General features: G+C 39.7%; 2 protein-coding genes and 1 non-coding gene across 3 annotated transcripts; 2 read left to right on the top strand and 1 right to left on the bottom strand.

The window, feature by feature from the left end:
- Positions 1 to 2,216: 2,216 nt before the first annotated feature.
- On the top strand, positions 2,217 to 3,869 carry LOC122012087 (protein RGF1 INDUCIBLE TRANSCRIPTION FACTOR 1-like). Its single transcript, XM_042568541.1, has 4 exons — positions 2,217 to 2,407; positions 2,541 to 2,735; positions 2,951 to 3,166; positions 3,289 to 3,869. Exons 1-4 carry the CDS (start codon positions 2,405 to 2,407, stop codon positions 3,547 to 3,549), a joined length of 675 nt encoding a protein of 224 aa, XP_042424475.1. The 5' UTR covers positions 2,217 to 2,404; the 3' UTR covers positions 3,550 to 3,869.
- Positions 3,870 to 5,797: 1,928 nt separating this feature from the next.
- LOC122012086 (AT-hook motif nuclear-localized protein 10-like) lies at positions 5,798 to 12,527 on the bottom strand. The gene is made up of 6 exons (XM_042568540.1): positions 12,336 to 12,527; positions 11,577 to 12,064; positions 10,651 to 10,703; positions 9,202 to 9,333; positions 6,519 to 6,680; positions 5,798 to 6,318 (listed from the first exon to the last, which is right to left on the bottom strand). The coding sequence occupies exons 2-6, from the start codon at positions 12,007 to 12,009 to the stop codon at positions 6,040 to 6,042; spliced, it is 1,059 nt and encodes a 352-aa protein (XP_042424474.1). The 5' UTR covers positions 12,010 to 12,064; positions 12,336 to 12,527; the 3' UTR covers positions 5,798 to 6,039.
- Positions 12,528 to 12,971: 444 nt separating this feature from the next.
- TRNAM-CAU lies at positions 12,972 to 13,055 on the top strand. The gene is given in 2 exon segments: positions 12,972 to 13,009; positions 13,020 to 13,055. It is a non-coding gene; the product is annotated as a tRNA-Met (tRNA).
- The last annotated feature ends 6,464 nt before the right edge of the window (positions 13,056 to 19,519 follow it).

Here is a 19,519-nt window from a genome sequence, read left to right as displayed (position 1 = left end):
ATGTTATGTCATATGGAATTAAATGTTGAGCTATGACTCAAGCACATGAGCAGAAGATAAGAGTTGCAGATATGAGGATCTTAAGGTGAATGTGTGGACATACGAGAATAGATAGAATAAGAAATGAGAGCATTAGAGTGAAAGTTAGAGTTGAATCTATTAAGGGAAAATTCCGAGAGACACATTTAAGATGGTACGAACATGCACTTAGACGATCAATAAATACTCTAGTTAGATAATATGAGTTTATGACAAGCACGCGTATCAAACAAGAAAGAAAAAAATAAAAAAAAACTTAGTTAGTAATAATAAAATAAGATAAAATTTATTTAAGTATAGATAATAATATAATAAGAGATAGAGCTCAATGTCAGTCTATCTCATTTAGTAGAATAAAACTTAATTATTGTATTAATTAATAAGAATAAATAAGGAGTCCCCTCTTGTTTAAGTTGACATATACGTGGAGAATTTTCCTACACCATATAAATATTAAATTCGCATGTCGATTCGTTCGACATGCGTTCGGGGGCAACAATTAAAAAGAATATTAGTTAGGCAATTAAGGGATGAAGAATAATAACATCTTAGAGGACTTTTAGTACTAATATGTTTCTTTAACAACAAAACTTTTCATACTTATCTTCGACCAGCATATCTTCTTTCATTCCTTTCTCGATTATATATAATTAGCTAAAGAAGATCAAAACCATCCAACAAGCATAATCTAATCTTGCTGAAGCATGGAAATATCTATGTAATTAGACGGACCCCACCAAGCTGTACTTATTAGCGACTGTGGTGGGTCACATTCCTGCTTCTGTGCCGTGATGTTGCTCACCATCTAATTGGTATTAAAAGTTTTATATTCGCTAATCGATGCAAACGTGTTCCTTAGCAGCTAATCAAAGTGCTATGTGGACTAATGAGAAATTAAACAAAAAAAAAATTGACGACGGCAAGTGTTCTTTTGTTGTTGCCGTAGCACACTTGCCATCTCGAGGAGACGCATCAACATTTAAAGCGTTCAATTCTGACTGACCCATGCCGTTCGGCCATGTTTTGTCATGACGCAGAGCGTTCTGCACCTCATCCAGTTGGTCGATTTAGCTCATGGAATCGATTTCCAATACGTGCAAAATGTATTGCGGATCAGGTCGTTGATTTTCAATGAACATAGCTTTTGTTTACTTTTCAGCACAAAGTGATTTGATTTTTGTTAGGAGATAGATATTAGACGATAAAATAAACAACTCGTGTAAAAGGATTTTTAATAATAATATAAAGTAATAAAATAGTAAATTGGTTAAGTCAATTGTTAAATAGTGTTTTTCGATTGTTTTTTTTTGATGAACTATTGAATTTCCAATAGTGTTGTGGAGAGGAAGGCGACGCTTTGAAATTATACCAGTCGAATCAGGGTTTTTTAGGTGAAGGAAAAGAATCATTGATGTTTGATAGGGATTTTATCTTTGAAATATTATTTTTTAGTAATCATAAAATAAATTCAATCATGAAGCAAATTATAAGAGAAAAAAATGATTTGACTAATTTGAAGAAATTTTTAATTGGAAGTTTCTTCTAATTTATCTATCGGACAAAATTTTAACTTTAGTATAACACTAAGAGAAGAGGTGATTGATGTTTTAGTCTAAGTGATCATAATTATGAAGGTAAAATGTCGGAGGAATAGACAATTTTAATCTAATGCAAGTGGAAAAGAGGCAAAGTAATATCTTACGACTTGCATTACTATATATTTTGTTTTTTTTATAATTTAAAAAATCTATCCCATCCTTTTTTCGGGGGTCACTATGAAAAAAAGTTGATAATGATATTTTTAAAATTTTATAATCTTATTTAAGGGATTAACATCAATTATGAGGGTTGAGATTTTTTTAAAAAAAATATATATGTTATAGAAGTAATTGAATATTGAGTATGACGTAATTATTAGAAATGGGAAAAATTACTATCTTTGATATTTATCTTATTCTTTGCAAATTTCAACATATGACATTAATTGAATTAGAAAAATAATTTTTAAAAATGAAGAAAGAAGTCCAAAAAGGCATGGGTAGAATAAAACGTTTATACAAAAAAAAAAAAAGAAAAAGAAAAAAAAACACGAATTAGGATTAAACAAATGGATGGAGGGTGATGGGAAGAAGAAAAGCAGGGTTCCTTGCGATCAACGCATCTTAAAGCTCTTCTTCGGAAATTTGAGAGGATAAGAACAACCTTGTTTTTTCTTTGTCTTCTCATCCCCTCTCTCCCTCTCTCTCTCTCTCTCTCTCGGTCTCTCCTTCCTCTCAAATTTCGATTCTTTTTCTGCTCTCATCAGGAGCGAGCAAAGTCGCGGTTTTTAGCGGTTGGACTCTTTTTTTTTTAAACCAGAGGAATCATGGTGAGTATTCGACTTTCTCCTTGTGATCGTGTGTATCAAAGTTGTGTTTTTACCGTTTTGGTGTGGTTTAAGTTGGTAGATTTAGTTGGGATATTGATGAGCTTTTGTTTTGGAATGATTCGTAATGGAACAGGACGGCGGCGGAGGAATGGAAGAGGGACGGTGGCCGGCGTGGCTACGGCCGCTGCTGTCGACGGGCTTCTTCGTTCAATGCAAGCTGCACGCCGACTCTCACAAGAGCGAGTGTAATATGTACTGCCTTGATTGCATGAATGGCGCTCTCTGCTCTGTATGCCTTGCTCAACACCGTGGCCACCGTGCAATCCAGGTGCATTTCTTCTCCTTCTTTTTTTTTTACCTCGGTTTGTTCTTCTCGATTTGGTTCTTGCTCTATCAAATCTAGTTGGCGAGTTGCTCTCTATACTATAAAAGGCTCCTTTTGCGATCTCCCTGTTTTTTTGGAACGGAACCTGGATTCTTCTCCCCGCTTGTGGTCTTTTACTAATTGGAGCTGATAAATCCTTGTTCTGGTTTTGGTAACAGATAAGGAGGTCGTCCTACCATGATGTGATCAGGGTCTCTGAGATCCAAAAGGTATTGGACATCACTGGCGTGCAGACGTACATCATCAATAGCGCCCGCGTCGTCTTCCTCAACGAACGCCCCCAGCCGAGGCCCGGCAAGGGCGTCACCAACACCTGCGAGGTCTGCGAGCGAAGCCTCCTCGACTCCTTCCGCTTCTGCTCCCTCGGCTGCAAGGTACCACTCAGTCCCTCCCCTCCATTTTGAAATAAAAATCTCATCTTTAAACCCAAAAAGGTTGGTGGGGGAATTAAAGGTCCGATCTTGACCGACCTGCTTGACGAAAATGCGCTTTCCAGATCGCCGGCACCGCCTCCGATTATTATATCAACAAAAAGAAGAAAAAGATGCTGAAGCTGAAGAAGAAGAAGTTAACCGCGCAATCCGACTCGGAGGAGGAGTCGTACACGAGCAGTAGCCGAGGCAGCGAAAAGAGCAATGTGACTCATAGCTTCACGCCGTCGACTCCTCCGCCGACCTCCGCCAGTTTCCGCAGCGCCAAGAGGAGAAAAGGCATTCCCCACAGAGCCCCATTTGGAAGCCTAATAATGGAATTTTAGGCCATTTACTATACCCAATAAGATCAGTCAAATAACGCCACTCTCAATAAAAGTCCTAGCAGATGAAGAACCCTGTAATCTTAGTCGATAAATGTAGCTATAATCATCTGTATTGTAAAGGCTTGACGTTATACGCAAGAATTAGGTGGGAGTTTTGTGATAAATCGATAGATAGACAGATAGATAGATAGGTTGATAGACAAGGTTGTAGACTATAATAACTCAGTGTACATACTTTCCGAAGAAGAGCTTGTTTGGTGCATGCATGAAGTATAAACCATGAAGGTTGCAGTGACAAAATGCTCCTCGTTTCAGTTTTACTAGAATGAATTCGTTCATATTGGTCAATTTTGTCTTGTGATTCACGAGGAAGAATGAAGTGGGGATTCTGGACCTCTGTTTCCATCTCGGTGGGCGGACTGCCGAGCCGCTGAGACGGTGTGGCAGTACTTGTCCCCTGCGCGTCCCCACCGCGGTGATGGTGGTGTTGGTGTGGTCAGTGTGGTGGTCCTCTGTTGTTTTATGGGCGATCGACCCAACTTCCACCGAGGCAGCTCCTCCGGTAAATTACAGATTTGTTTTTGCTATAGAAGATTTATATGAACTCTGGACTCGATAGATTTTCGCAATATTTTAACTTTTCTGGAGAGATAGAGAGGGACTAGTGGAGCAAGTGCTGCGTTTTCTTTGAGTCGAGGGCACTGAGTAATCTCTTCTTTGTCTAGTGGCAGTGGTGGACCGGTGGTTGCGATGGCCGTGGTGGTGGCCTGGTGGGCATGGAAGACAAGGTGAAAGTACAGTGCTTGAGAGAGAGGGAGAGCAAGTTGCAGCATCTTCCTGACTTTTATCTACACATCTCCATCAACTCGGAACCTTATCATTCCCGGTTTCCATCTTGATCAGTAAGTGACTCTTTCGTTCTGATGTGGACGTCTCGTGTCGCATCTGTTTCGAGGTGCAGTGCCCTGTGCATGCATTTAGGGGCCTTCAACTTCTAGGATTGCACACCATTCCTGGGGAGGTGTACTCGATTCGACCACATTGAATGCCTGTGATGTGCTGATAAACTGATAATCTTGAGGTTTGATACGGATGGAAAAAGGAACCAAACTTTTCGGAAAGCAGGCATTTCTTTCTCTCTTTCTTTCCTTTTTTTTTTATTTTTTTATTTTGCTTTCTGTTTTTCTTTAAATAAAATAAAATTACTTGTTCAGACTGATTCAGGAAAATTGAGTTAGCTTCATTAGAGAGAGTGAAGGTCCGAACAAGCATGAATGTGAACATACAAGGCCGACGTGAATGATCATTTTGTCTACGAGTTGAAGTCAAGCAATGTAGCCTTGTAAAGTCCTTTAATAAGAAAAATATAAGTTGTATTTAATTATAAATATTATTTTGGATGGCAGAGCTTTTTTTTAAAACAAAAAAATAATTGGTAAAATTAAAATTCTTGACTTTTGGCAGAGAGCACGAAGTATTGTGGAAACTGGAAAGGAGCAAAGACTCGCAGTCTCCAATCCAATGCGCTACTTTTCCAAAAAAAAAAAAAATAAATGGAACATTCTTTGGTTCTAGACCTACCCTCCCATTTACTAGATCATATCAAAGCCCATCTTAGTGGAAAGAATTAGATTCCATTTGAATATTTTTCTATTTTGTCTAATTCTGTTGCGACAAGTGTGAATCACACATTCCAAAATATCTAAAAATTTATAATTAAAAAAATCTAATAAAGGTTTTTTTAAAATAAAAAAACACACAAAATAAAGATAGGGACACCTATGAAAATACTTGAAGAAAGTATTACTATTTTTTGTTTGAAAATAGTTATTTGATCTTCGGTGTAACTAATTCAAAAGACGAACGACCCGCACAGGTAGGTCATGACATGACATTCAGTATCACAACTACTTCAAATCCTTATCTCTTACCACCACGAGACATACTTGATGAAAGTGTGAGAAGATGAGACCATCACAATGATTTTAGAAGTGAAAAAATATGTAAAAATAAATACTGAATTCTAAACAGAGAACTAAAATAAAGTGTCAGCAGTGAAATATATAAGAAAATATTTCCGGTAAGAGTGGGAAAGCAATCATTTCTAGTGCAGGGTGATAAAAAAAACTAAATTACAAGCAATCAATTGCCGTTTTTTCAGAAAGATAAAAAAAAAACTCAGAATTTCAAGATGCATTCTAACATTTTCAGGCAACAGAAGTATTATGTGAAAGTTCTCCCAAGGCAATAGCTACTGAAGGCTACATAAATTAAGATTCAAAGCCAGTGACAAACATCTTAACAACAACACTGAACAAAGTCCATTAACCTAACAATAGAACTGGCTGTTATGTCTTGGAATGTCTGCCAGAAATCCTCTCTTATGGGATGCCAAAGTTATAGTGAATATACTCGAGGTGCTACCTTAAATTCAATTCCTATAACTAGAGAGAAGCAACAACATCAAGTTAGTTCAGCATCAGTTTTATGTCAGCCATGAGTGAAATAGTTTGCCGAATGGGACCAGCTGAGGGATGGATATGCGGCTTGAAGATGCTGCTGAGCAGTGTTGTTACAGGCGTTGCCACCGGTCTCATTTGTGGGGCTACCAGGGTCATCGGGAGAACCGCTCGATGTTCCAGCTTCAGAAGGGGGGCTGGCGACTAGAGGTACTCCAAAGCCTAAAATCTGTGGTGGTGGTGACGGTTCCTTCCTTATTGGCTCTGGTTTCGGTTTCTTCCCTCCTACAATGAAGCTTCCCACGACAACCTGCATCAAGACAGAATGAAACTAAGAACATACTTAACGTGTGGCATTGCTAGAACAAATTTGGGTCTAATTTCCTAATCTTTAACCTGAAACTCTATGTAAGAAGACAAATCACACCAGAAATATTCAGATATGTAAATCACTTTTAATTGTTGTGATTGTTGCTTCAATGGGGCAAATATTTAAAGTTGATGTTTTACCTGGACAGGTGTAGCTGCCACAAGCATTCCAGTAACCCCACCACCAAGAATTCGGCCATCAGATCCAGCTAGTGCAACTGTCAACCCACCGCTTCTACTACGAGTACCACCTTCTTCTGTAAGCAGGAAAGAACCTGACAGAGAGATGATCTCATAGCGGCCCTGCATGAACATTTCCAACATGTGACACAGGTGATGGCAATACGTATACAGATACTGAGACACGGCTTTTTAAGATTAATTCAGTTTGGGCAAGTGGAGCGCCTTGTTAAAACTCAAGAAGACAATCACCCAAATATTTTAGTGTGATCAGTTTAAAATAATTAAGAAATAATTATGTGAATATATGTGCATGTTTTGGTCAGGTATGGGTGTTCTGAACGTTGTTAATTTCAATACCACAGTTACTGAATTTCAATCTCAAGTGAGGCACCTAAAGCTATCGTAGGCTGAAGATAATTTGACATAAGATTTATTTTAGTCACAACAAAATGATTCAAGAATGATTGTATCAAACTCCCCGTGCAATGGTGCAGCGGTTAGACCCTTCAAGCGGTTAACCAGACATTAGTCGAATCTCAACTATGGCACAATGCAGGGATTTTTCTTCCATGGGATGACAACACTAAGAACGCAGACCGCTTGGATAGGCCTCTGCAAGTGTTTCCCGATTTATCCTAATGGCCAATGGAAAACTTCCGCGGAGCCAGACCGGTTATCTCCAGGATTAGTTGGTTCAAAAAGTTGGATACGTAGATTACCAAAAAAAGAATGATTGTATCAAAGCCCCCATGGGCATAGCTAAGTTGGTATTAGGGTAGTAGATTGACACAAGAGAGTGGGGGATCAAATCCTAAGGGATCATCCTTTCGGGAATAAAATCCCTCTCACCTAAAAAGACATTGCTCTGTCACCATAATTTACCTCCCTTACAAATATCTTGGGGCCATGGAGGGGAGTTTGGGATGAGCGCATCACCTTTGCCACAAGAATAATAGTATCAAACCCTAACATTATATTTACTTGGAAGGAATTAGGAGAAAATCTACGGAAATGCATTGAACTTACAGGTTTCTCTTATTTGGATAGAAGGAAGACAAAAAAGGAATTCAACTTCAGTAGTTGTAGAATTCATGAATAGACAGGAATTGGTTGTAATCAAAAGCACAGTAACAAACTTCTGACGTGCATATGGCTCATGGGAAGTATGAGTGAGAACTTATCACCCAGCACTTGCCTTTTAGAGGGCCAAATAAAAACTGGGTCTACCTCTTAAAGAGAAAATTAGTTTACCTCTTGACAAGTATAAAAATAGTCTATCGCAGCATGAGAAACTCAAAGAAACAACTCTCATTCTAAAAATCAGATGGGCAAAAAAGAAAGCAAGCAGCAACAGTCTAAAGCAAACATTACATCTTTCTCTCCCTCATTTATTTATCTTCCATTATTCTTCCCATGCAGTGTCATTAAGAGGGGCTTGTTCGTGAAAGTCAAATCTATAATGCCGTTGGAAGCAAATATAACACGATTTAACATCCAAGCAAGGAATGTGTTAATGTGAAAGGACCAAGTAACACCAAAACACATTTAACATGAAACATTGAATATTTTTAATCTTCCTGCGTTGGCCTGTTCTTGCATGTTTTCAAGGATACACAATATCATGGAAGAAAGGTATACCTATCACCATGGGATAAAAAACAAAAGGTTTAACTGTTTGAAGTCTGTAAGCCAAAGAAGACATAAAAAATGAGAAGAAATGAATTAATTAAGGTAGACTACAGTCCTCACACTGTGAAAGACAAACACACATATCAAACGAGAAAGACAAAAAAGACTTGGTTGACAACAATAAAACAATATAAAATTTATTTAAATATAGATGATGATAAAAGGATCCATATAGCCGACTCACCAAGTGGGATAAGGCTTGGTTGTTGTTGTTGTACAGTCCTCACATTGCAAATCTATAATAGTAAAAACCACAAGCTGCAGGAGATACTCCAGATAGACAGTGCAGCACAACTTGCAGGTGGTAATAAATCTCCTATTCTCATTTATGTTTTTCGTTTTCTCTCTTCCAACAAGTCCAACACATCCATTCATTAGCAAATGAATAGTGACAAAACTATCTCTCTATTGAATAACTTGATATTATGTGAAGTGTACCATTTATGCCTCGCTTTCTGTAATGAATTCTTATTGTTCAAGGTGTTTAAAACATTGATCTTGTATCATTATCCCTCTCCATAATTCCTTATTCTTCTTCTCGCTCTCTCTAACACCTTTAGAACAAGAACGTCAACTTCTTCAGTACAAAACAAGCTATGGTGGCAGCTAGATCTATGGACTCATAAGATAAACAGTTTCGGCACCAGTTGCATAAAACATGAATTACTGAAAATCCCACATGGAGATATTTAATTCACTTGCAAAGAAAAAAAATGATAGAAAGATCATTTCTTTAGTCAGCCACATTAATACTTCAATGAATCCATCCCATCATGGGATTCACTAGCCTACCATATCAGGATCTCTAGAAACATATCCATATATATAAGTTTGTCCTTTAAGCATTCAGAAATGACTAACAACTCAAGTAAATTTAGAATTTATGTATGACATAATTCAAGAGAATTATATTTATGCCAAGCAATCATTTTTTTTTAGTTTTGAATCAAACCTCATAAGTTACTGTTCCACCAGATATTGCTGGCTGCCGAAGTGTTACATCAGATATGTCACCATTTGCTGACAGAATACAGACACTCCGAGGTCCTTGCTGTGAAAATGCCATAATTTTTGAAGCAATGTCCTGCCAATCCAAAAAAATAATCTTAATTGAAAAATGATAACCTCTTAAACAGACCAAGCATCAAGAATGGTAGCAAACCAATTCGTGATGCATGCCCTTTATAAATGCATTACAAAAAACACAAACTTAAATGCTCTAAAGAATAAGAAATTCTAGTAAGAGAACTAGCTTAGGAATGGTATCAGACACTATGCACAGAACATCACCGTATGTCAGTTTATGAGTGTGAACTTGCTGTAATTTAAGACCAATTTACTTGCTGGGAGAGAAGAAGAGAGGGAGGGAAGTGTAATCCACCAAACTTGTTTACCCAAGTAAAGGAAGGAGCAAGAGGAAAAAGCAACAAAATTATCATTGCTGGCTTCACCGTTCCATGTCACTGTGCCCTTGCTTGCACTTGATCTAGCCCTTGTCGCCCTTGTCATGCTGCCCTCAACCCTGCTAGGATTACACCACCACACCCGAGATACACAACTGGCATTGGCCTTCTCACCATAACAAGGCAAAAAGGTCTTCTCCATGTGGATCTGCATAGAGCACCATTGTCCACTTGGCCTTGAAGACACAATTTGACTCCAAATCATCTCCACAGAATCATGGAGGAATCCCATATATTCAAATTTTTTGGGGAGTAAATGGAGTGCCTCAATATTTGTGCTCTCTTAACACTCCTCTCCTTTCTCTTCCTAGCATGTAAATACGACCTCAGTCTTGCCACTAGCTTAAGTGTTAAGACTATTCTATATTATGTAGAACATATATAGTATGTGGGAGCATATGTGATAAGTATTAAATATTAAAAAAAATACATTGATATTTAAAGTATTTATCCCTTGCAAAATAATTTAAATACAAGTTAGGAGATACTAAATGTGGTAGTTTAGAGTTTTTAGTCAATCTGGTTTAATTATGCCATATGATGGATTGTGGGTCCCTTTCAATATTAGCCTAGGTGGCCACTTATGTTAATCAAATGGAGTCTATTAAAAGCCACAACCATTATATATACTACACAACTGTTCTCAGAAATTGATAGAAATTTTCATCTGCGTTTCAGAACATAAAGGTGGGTTTTAGAAGAAAAGATAATAAATTGTCAAGTCAATAAAAATACAATCTAATAGCTGACAAAAAAAGTCCATGCTAATGTAGTTCACTAATCTAATAAATTTCTCAATGAAAGTTAAAGAAACATATAAATCATGGAAAACAAAATATGAAAGAATTGCTTTATTATCTCTATTATTTATGGCCAATGTCCAAAAATATGAAGTTAAAATGGTAAATATACATCATATTTCAAGCTCAATTACTTGCCTCTCCAACTTTAACATTAATAACATGAGGAGTGAAGCCAATCCCAGGGGTGCCTGTGCAGACATAAATACTGATGTTAAACATTTGTCATAAAATAAAATAATAATAAACATTTTTTTAAAAAAAATGTCAAACCATTAGCAATTTAAAGTGAAGGGTAAAAGATGAATAAAAGAAAAAGGTACAGAGGGGGTTAGAAATTCAAGAGATGCTGCTTATGCACGTGTAAGTTAATTTAGTAATTCATAGATTATTGAAGGATTCCTTGCTTGTAATGAAAATGGTTTCCTTAGGCTTGATTAACAGTGGAATGGTTTGGACAAGGCAGAGGAACCATTGATTCAACCGGTCAATCCTTGGTCAAGTTCAATTTAATGCCTAAAATCATATCAATTAAAAAAATGAAACTTTGACCATCCACACTCTTTTTTCTTTCAAAATTCATATTTATGACCAACCAATCAGAGTGGAAAGCGTAAGATGTAAAGGGAGAAGAAACAAAATTTTAGTTAGTGTAACAAAAAATAATTCAATTGAGATCAGTCAATTTCAACTAGTTAGGCCAAGCACACTTGATTACCAATTGGCTGGCTAATAAAATTCAGTAAAATGGAAAAAGGATGGTGTTAGACCATTTGAGCTAAAATGGCCAAGTTTGAATTTTTTTTTTTGCAGACAGAAAGCCAAGCCAACAAAAAATAAACTCGTACACTAAAACTAAGTGATCGTTGCTGCATGAACTTAACAGCTGATGATTTAGGAATGCAGCCACGAATAAAATAAAGGAAGCCCAGAAATCTTCAATCGCAATCACCTATTCAGAGTTTTCAATTTAAGGAGCCTAGATATAGACATTATGCATAGAGAGAAGGTATAAGGACGGCATGTTCACAATAAAAACAAAAAATAAAATAAAATATAATTACCCAATGCATCTAGTTGTTGCTTCTTTCCTGATCCTGGAGGGCGGCCTCGGCGCTTAGCTGTTGGGTCAGATCCGGCACTATTAGAGTATCCTGAAGCGGAGGATGGAGTTAATCCCAACGACATGGCACCATCAGGTCCGTATTTTCTTGGTCTTCCTCTCTTTTTCTTCATTGGCTCTTCCAAATTTAAAACACCGCCTTGCCTCACTCCAGAGAGGACATCCCCTTGGTACAACGAACCGGTCATATCGACTTGTTTGGGCTCAGACGAAGTCATGGGGCGGAAAGATAGTCGCATGCCCTGAAACATTCCACCCGAATCCGGCGTCACAATCGAACTGTTCGTCGTCGCTCCAGCTCCATAAGAACTAGGACCCACCACCACATTCGGAGGCTGCGACGCACTAACTCTCTGAGGTTCTCTCCCATCCATATTGAAACCCTAACACAAACCTCACTCCCTGAGCTGTCGCTAAATCCTCGATTCGCTGAATCAACCAAAACCATCGTTAGTCATATCATCACTTCCCTTCCCCGAAAACCAAATAAACAGAAAAAGGGCGATCAAATGCGAAAAAAAATACTGAACTTTCACGAATCGATTCACTTCCAAACGAACACAACGCATCCTACATTTTTCAAAGGCGAAAAAAGAAGACACTTTACACAGAGAAAGACGAAAAAAAACTCATTTTGCCCTAGACCCATCAGAGATCGAACGAAAACGATCGGAGAAAAGGGGAGAGAAAGGAGGCATACCACGGGAAGCGATCGACGAGCTCCGTCTGGCCGAAAGGAGTCGAAGAATATAGGATTTAGGTCGAAGATGACCCTGTGACTTGAAATGCAGAAAAGATCGCTTTTTCTTTTCCTCGCAGATATCGCTCGCTGCTGCCTGGTACCGAACCCTCACCGCACCACAAAACCAGACAAAGAGAAAAGTACAAAAAAAAAAAAAAAAAAAAAAGTGGGGAAATGTGTTAATATTCTTTGCTACCGAAGGAAACTATCTTACGCGGTTAAACCACGAACTGGGAGTGGTAGATTAATTTGGATACATGAAAATACGCAATTAAATTAATTTTAAAAACTGACGTGATACGTCTTGTCTTCGCTTTCTAGTTGGGTCGGTCCAAGATTGCTTTAAAACCCTAAACCGGCTCAAATTAACTTTTTTTATATATAAAAATCATTATTTCTTTGTAAACTTTTCTATGCTTAACCATATAAAGTTATCCAATTCTACTGATAAGAATAAAAATTTACTTGTAATTTTAAAATATTATTAAATAAAGAAGCATAATATTTTGAAATTGACAAAAATAATACCGTGAAAATGAGAAAAATTGTTTCTTTAAAGACTTAATTAATTTATTGATAAAAAAAGAGTCATATGGGGTGGTGGCGCAGTTGGTTAGCGCGTAGGTCTCATAGCTCTGAGTTATCCTGAGGTCGAGAGTTCGAGCCTCTCTCACCCCAATTTCATTTTATGCTGCTGCAGGAACTAACAAAACATTTTTTTTATTTTTATTGTAGTAGTCAAAATGAATGATCACTACTGTGGTTTGCCGACGATCCACAAACCTGCAACGAGCATCACTACCTGACGAAAAGTGAGCCGCTCAAATGCATAATGCCGACTCCGTCGGGGTACACGAGACTGCCCCCGTCGACGCCGACGATCCACAAACCTGCAGGGAGCATCACTATCTCACGAAAAGTGAGCCGCTCAAATGTTGGATGCTGACTCCGCCGGGGTACACGAGACTGCCCTCGTCGACAACCTCATTCTGTTACACGATGAGCTGGCTAGGGGGTGTCGGATGGCTCATATGTTGACTGGGAGAAAACTCTGAGCTGTAAAGAGACGGTGCTAAACGATCCAAGAGATGTGGACTTACACACACTACAGACAGAGCCAACGGGAATATTAAGGCTAAAATCGAGAAAGATGCCCCTCGTACAGATGTTCTGACGCTTAAGTCAGAATAGTAGCCGAGCGAAATGAAAAAAACGATGAACAGTAGAATAATATGTAAATGCACGAGTGTGTGAATGTGTATGTAATCATGAGCATACCTGGCGAAACGGAGAAGACCCCTTTTTGTACTGCTTCTCATAATCTGTGGTAGGGCATCCGATTGTCACCCAGGCACCTGAGGTTCAAATTCTAGCTATGGTGTATTTGCAGAGATTTTTCCTTTAAATGGAAAGTGCAATCAAAGGATGTTTGACTTCTGGGTTGGTTGTCACGTGCACTTTCTGATTTATCGTGGTGGCCGGTGGGAAACTTTCATAGGACCGGGCCGGTCACCCCCAAAGATAGTTAATGAGATTAACTAGGATTATCATCTCAAAATCTCTGCATTAATGAGATGGTAGAGAATGTCTGGTATTATAGTATGTCGAGCGGTGGAGTATGTATGACAGCTTTGCTTCAAGCGGAGAAATGCTCTATGCATGAATATGGCAAAGTAATGACATATTCCCTGACAAGTTATGATTCTCTGATAATGTTGTCTCATAGAGAAAGTTTAATCACCTCTGGGCAGGTCGGTTGTAGACTAGGAGCCATGCTCATGAAACATGGAAAGTTGAGCCTCGTAAGTCTGACCGACACTGGGACTAAATAGATATAAGTTGAAAGCCTTGTATTTTAAAAAAGTGGAGAGTTGAGTCCTTAAGGTTCGACTGGTCTTTGAGTCAATCGGGTTTATGTTGGGTATTCATAGTACAGTCCAGCTAAGTGATGCGCCTAACTTGCCCGATCAACCCTTTGGTCCGGTTGGCTAAAGCACTCAGCGGTGCCACTGGACCTATTTCGGCATAACATCGCTATGATCTGAGAGTTGACTCCTTCTTGACTTTAACCGCCACATTAGCCGACTTTCTTGATATCAACCCCCACTTTAGGGGTCCCACCTTACTCATCGTATCATTAGTCTGCCCTTCAAGTCAAGTCAAAGGAAGTCGCAAGCTCGACTGACTAGACATTTGTGTTCTTTAGTGTCACCGACTTGGACGCTTGGTCCTATTTCTGGCATTCAAGTTTTATGTTAAGAGCATTGTCCATTCGAATAGTTCTTAGTTATGGTAAGAGTTGAGAACAGGCACAAGAGCAAGCTCGTTTATAATTTAGTCGGACGGCTTGAGAGTTTGGGATAGGCGTGAGAACAAGCTCGCTTATAACTCAGTCGGTCGACATGAGATTCTGAACAGGTGAGAGGGTAAATTCACTTATAACTCAGTTTTATAACACGAGAGTCTAGGACAAGCACGAGGGTAGACTCGCTTATAACTCGGTCGGTCGACATGAGAGTATGGAACATAGGCACGATAGTAGGTTTGCTTATAACTCGGTCGGTCAGCATGAGAGTCTGGAATAGGCACGAGGGCAGGAACATTTATAACTCAGTCGAGCAGCACGAGAGTCTGTGATAGACGCAAGAGCAAGCTCGCAGCTTATAACTTGGTTGGTCTGCACGAGAATCTAGAATAAGCGCGAAGACAAATTCACTTATAACTCAGCCGAGTGCCACTAGAGTCTGGGAAAGACGCGAGAGCATACTCGCTTATAACTCGCCCGAGAGGCATGAGAGTTTGAGATAGGCGCTAGAGTAGACTTGCTTATAATTCGGTTGATCTGCACGAGAGTCTGGAATAGGCGCTAGGACAGACTCGCTTATAACTTGGTCGAGTGACACGAGTCTAGGATAAGCGCGAGGGCAGACTTGCTTATAACTTAGTCGAGCGACACGAGAGTCTGGAACAAGCACGAAAGCAGACTCACTTATAACTCGTCCGGTTGACAAGAGAGTCTAGGACAGGTGCGAGAGCAGGCTCGCTTATAACTAGGTCGATCGGTGTGGGAGTTTGGGATAGGTATAAAAGCAAGCTCGCTTATAACTCGGTTGATCGGTACGAGAGTTTGGAGTCACGGTGTATGACCTGAATGCCTTAGAGAGTGGAGGCACAGTATATTGTTGGTACGGTTAGCACTAACGGTCTAACTCGGGTTTTGATGAATGACAAATCGGGTTAAGTTAGGTTTGTTGTGATCTAACACTCTGACTGAGTGTGCAGACGAAGTCCAAACAGGTCGACGGGCTGACCGGATGTCTGGCAAGAAGTCCAGCTAGGTCGACGGGCTGACCGGATAGCTGGCGAGAAGTCCAAGCGGGTCGACGGGCTGACTGAACGCTTGACGAGAAGTCCAGATGGGTCGAAGGGCTGATTGGACGTCTGGCAGGTGAGTAAAGGTAAGTCACTGGAAGGGAGTGACTGTGAGGACGTGTTCCCGGGAAGGGAACATTAGGCGTCGATCTGGCTTAGATCAATTTCGGATATCTAAGTCGAGATCATGACTAGATTCCGGTCTCGGAAAGACAGAATCTAAGTCATACTTCTTATGTCAAACTAATGAACTGTGCTAACACTCTGTTTTGCAGGATATATACTATTTATTTGCCTCGAACTAACCTTGTCTTCCAGGAAAGCTGGTTTCTGAAGAAAGGTGGTCTGGGCGCCCGGAGGGGATCCGGGTGCCCGGAAGGGATCCGGGCGCCCGGAAGGGATCCGGGCGCCCGGGAGGCAAGTTTTATCCCGATCGCGCGTCGCCACGTGTAGCTCGCTGGTTGGACCTGCCACGTCTCACCAGGGCGCCTGGAAGGGATCCGGGGCGCCCCGAACTTCATATAAAAGAAGGGGCAGGGGTGGAGCTTCAGACACAACTCAGAACTCTCTGCTCTATTGTGCTCCTGCGACGCCTTAAGGCTACTCCGACAAAGCGCTGTTTTCAGTTTACTTCTTTTCAGTTTGTCGGTATTATCATTCTATTAATTCCTGTACTTTGTTTGTAATATCTTTCGAATTGATAGTGATTGCCCAACGAAAGCCTTGGAGTAGGAGTTGACACAGGCTCCGAACCAAGTAAAACCGAACTGTGTTAGCCTTGCCTTCTTACTTTGTCTTTACTTTTCCGCTGCGCTTACTCGACGAAAGTTTTAATTGATATTCACCCCCCCCCCTCTATTGAACGTTTACGATTCAACAAGTGGTATCAGAGCAGGTACCGCTATGATTTGGTGCAACCACCAATCAGACAAGGGGTGAACTTTCTGTTAAGTTTTTTTCTCGCATAATTCCAAACCGGTAATCTTACCTTTTTGGAAAAAAAAAAAATTTCGTTATCCAAATTGGTGCAACACTCATTTAGATCTTTCTATCATCTTTTTCTTCCCACACTGCTAATCCAAGACCAAGTCTTGGGACTTTTTCTTGTCTATTTTTTCCTTGTGTGCAGGATTAAAATGTCTCAACTTGAAGGATTCAGCACAGTGCGTCCTCCCCTCTTCAATGGGGATGACTTCCCGTATTGGAAGAAGAGAATGGAAGTCTATCTCAAAACGGACTTCGACCAGTGGATGAGCATCACCAGACCATATAAAATACCAGTAGACAGTTCTGGAAATCTACTGGACCCAGAAGATTGGATGTCAGACCTAAAGAAGAAGGCGTTAACAGAAAATAAGCCAATCAACACCCTACAGTGTAGATTGACCAGAGAAGAACTGAACCGGGTCGGACCACATAAGAACGCCAAAGAACTGTGGGACAAAATGATCGAGCTGCACGAAGGAACAAGCGATGCTAAGGTAACAAAACGAGACTTATTATTAAATAAAATATTTAATATAAAAATGCAGGAAGGAAAAACTGCAAGTCAACTTCACGCAAAGATCAAGGACATCCTCAATGGGCTCCACGCCATCGACCACCAAATGGAGAACCGGGACTTAATAAGGTATGCATTAAACGCATTTCCACGTAATAGTTTGTGGACATTTATCGTAGATGCCTATAAAATTTCTAAGAACTTATCGAAACTTAAACTAGACGAGTTGTTTTGTGAATTAGAACTACATGAACAAACTAACGTCGGGGCCGAGAAAGGAATTGCTTTGTTTGTAGGTCCCTCCAAAGAAAAGAAGAACAAGCCTTAGCCTGAAGCAGATTCTGACCAGGACTCTGAAGATGAAGAGCACCTGGTGAACTTGGTAAGGAAAATGTTCACCAGGAGAAAGAGGGGCTTCACCAAGAAAGACCTTCAGAAAATCAACTCCCCCGAATCAAGGAGCGTGACGTGCTTCGGATGCAACAAAAAGGGCCACTACAAGAACGAGTGCCCGAAACTGAAGAACGACAAACCGAAGCTGATCAAAAAGAAGGTACTCAAAGCGACGTGGGATGACACTTCCTCGGATGAATCAGAAGCCGAAGAACAAAAGAACCAGAGTTACCTCGCGCTGATGGCCCGCGAAGAAGAATCAGAGAATGAATCGGAAGACGGGTCTGAACCCGAACCAAGCCACGAGTCCGTATTCGTTTCCGAAGGTTCCAAAGAGGTATACTGATATCTAAACAGAAAATTTTTTAAAATTATTTCCTGCTTAAATAATAAATTAGTAAAAATAGAAAATGAAAAAAAGTCAATCCTCGAGGAAAATCAAGACCTCAAGGAACAAATCAAAAACTCAAGTCCAACTCAAAATCTAACACTTGAGGAGGAGAATCTATCACTAAAAATAGAAATTAATAATTTAAAAGAAATATTACAAAAATTCACAACAAGGTCAAAGAACTTAGATTTAATTTTAAACAATCAAAAAGCAAGTTACAACAAAACTGGACTTGGTTACAAATCAAGTTCAACTAAAACTTTTAAATCATTAATAACCCAACACTCGACACTTAATGTCATTCGTGTATTAATGAAGGATGATTGCGTTTTCAAATTTAAGTAAATAATCTTTTATGTCAGTTGCTCCTCCATATTCTAATATCGTCAAAGGGGCAAAAGTGACTCGGCAATCTGTCTTCTAAAATTTCTTGAGAGAATAATACACATATTCGCTTGGAGAAAATATTGGTCATTGACGCTTTCTTATTTCGAAGGTCCCAAGTGGGTGCATCTCCAGAAGATAATATTTGGGGTCTTTCCACTCATCCCATATCTTCGAATGGGGTGTGGAATAGTGCCCTATGATACACAACCAGGGAGGGTGGTATAGGCGGCCAACTGCTCGATTGTGCAGATGCTTACATGAAGCTTGTAGAAGGAGGAGGAATTTGTTGGTGTTGGTGCAGTTGACACTATTGATAAAACTTAAGTTTTAATGAATGACAAATGGATTAAAGTTAAGTGTAGTGTGATCTAACTTTTCTACCAAGTGTACAGGACTTGACGGGTCTAACACCGTGCTAAAATCCAGCTAGGGTCTGGAGGACCTGATAGCTGGAATAGAAGTCTAGGTAGGTCAAGCAGTAACTCGATATTTGGCGAGAAGTTCGGCTGGGTCCGCGGGACTTGACAATCGATGAAAAGACCTAGTGGGCTGAAAGGGAGTCAAGCAATTCTGCATGGTAAGTAAGGTAAGTCGCTAGAGGAGAGTGTTCTAGTAATGACAAGTCCTAATTCAGAACTTTAGGCGCTAGTTAAGTTTAGGTCCATTTTGAAATTTTAAATTGAAACAATAACTAGATCCTGATCTTAGAAAGACAGGATCTAATTAATAATCTATTATATTGTGCTAACTCTGCTTTGTAGGGTATAGTTTATTATTTAAACTAACTCATGTTACAAGGCTGCAAAAGCACTTCAAGACTCGGATGAACAGTGTTTTGAGGCGTCTTCTGCTCAAGTGGAGGCACCTCAACTGCCTTAGCCAAAGACTTGCACAGAAAGACTTGAAGGTGCCTCCCATGTGGTTGGAGGTACCCTGGAGCATGGCGCGAAGGCACCTTAGAGCATTTGGAAGGCGCATGGAAAGGATAAAAGATGTAGTCTGCAAAATTTATCAAGACCGAAGTTTTCGTGATCATTTTTACTATTGGAGGCGCCCTTATTGGGCTTAAAGGCACCCTTAATGGTTAATAAAAGAGTT

Source organism: Zingiber officinale, chromosome 8A, assembly GCF_018446385.1.
Source record: "Zingiber officinale cultivar Zhangliang chromosome 8A, Zo_v1.1, whole genome shotgun sequence".
NCBI classification, from domain to species: Eukaryota; Viridiplantae; Streptophyta; class Magnoliopsida; order Zingiberales; family Zingiberaceae; genus Zingiber; species Zingiber officinale.
The sequence above is the reverse complement of the archived record's forward strand: the minus strand, read 5'-3'. Positions and strand labels throughout refer to the sequence as shown.

Bases quoted from the DNA above. Each gene is read 5' to 3' on its own strand.
- LOC122012087 (XM_042568541.1), top strand. The intron at 2,736-2,950 runs GTGCATTTCTTC...TTTTGGTAACAG, and splicing joins GTGGCCACCGTGCAATCCAG to ATAAGGAGGTCGTCCTACCA. The intron at 3,167-3,288 runs GTACCACTCAGT...TGCGCTTTCCAG, and splicing joins TCTGCTCCCTCGGCTGCAAG to ATCGCCGGCACCGCCTCCGA.
- LOC122012086 (XM_042568540.1), bottom strand. From the start codon at position 12,009: ATGGATGGGAGAGAACCTCAGAGAGTTAGTGCGTCGCAGCCTCCGAAT. The intron at 9,334-10,650 runs GCAAGTAATTGA...TTGGATTGGCAG, and splicing joins TTAATGTTAAAGTTGGAGAG to GACATTGCTTCAAAAATTAT. The intron at 6,319-6,518 runs GTAAAACATCAA...GTCTTGATGCAG, and splicing joins TGGCAGCTACACCTGTCCAG to GTTGTCGTGGGAAGCTTCAT.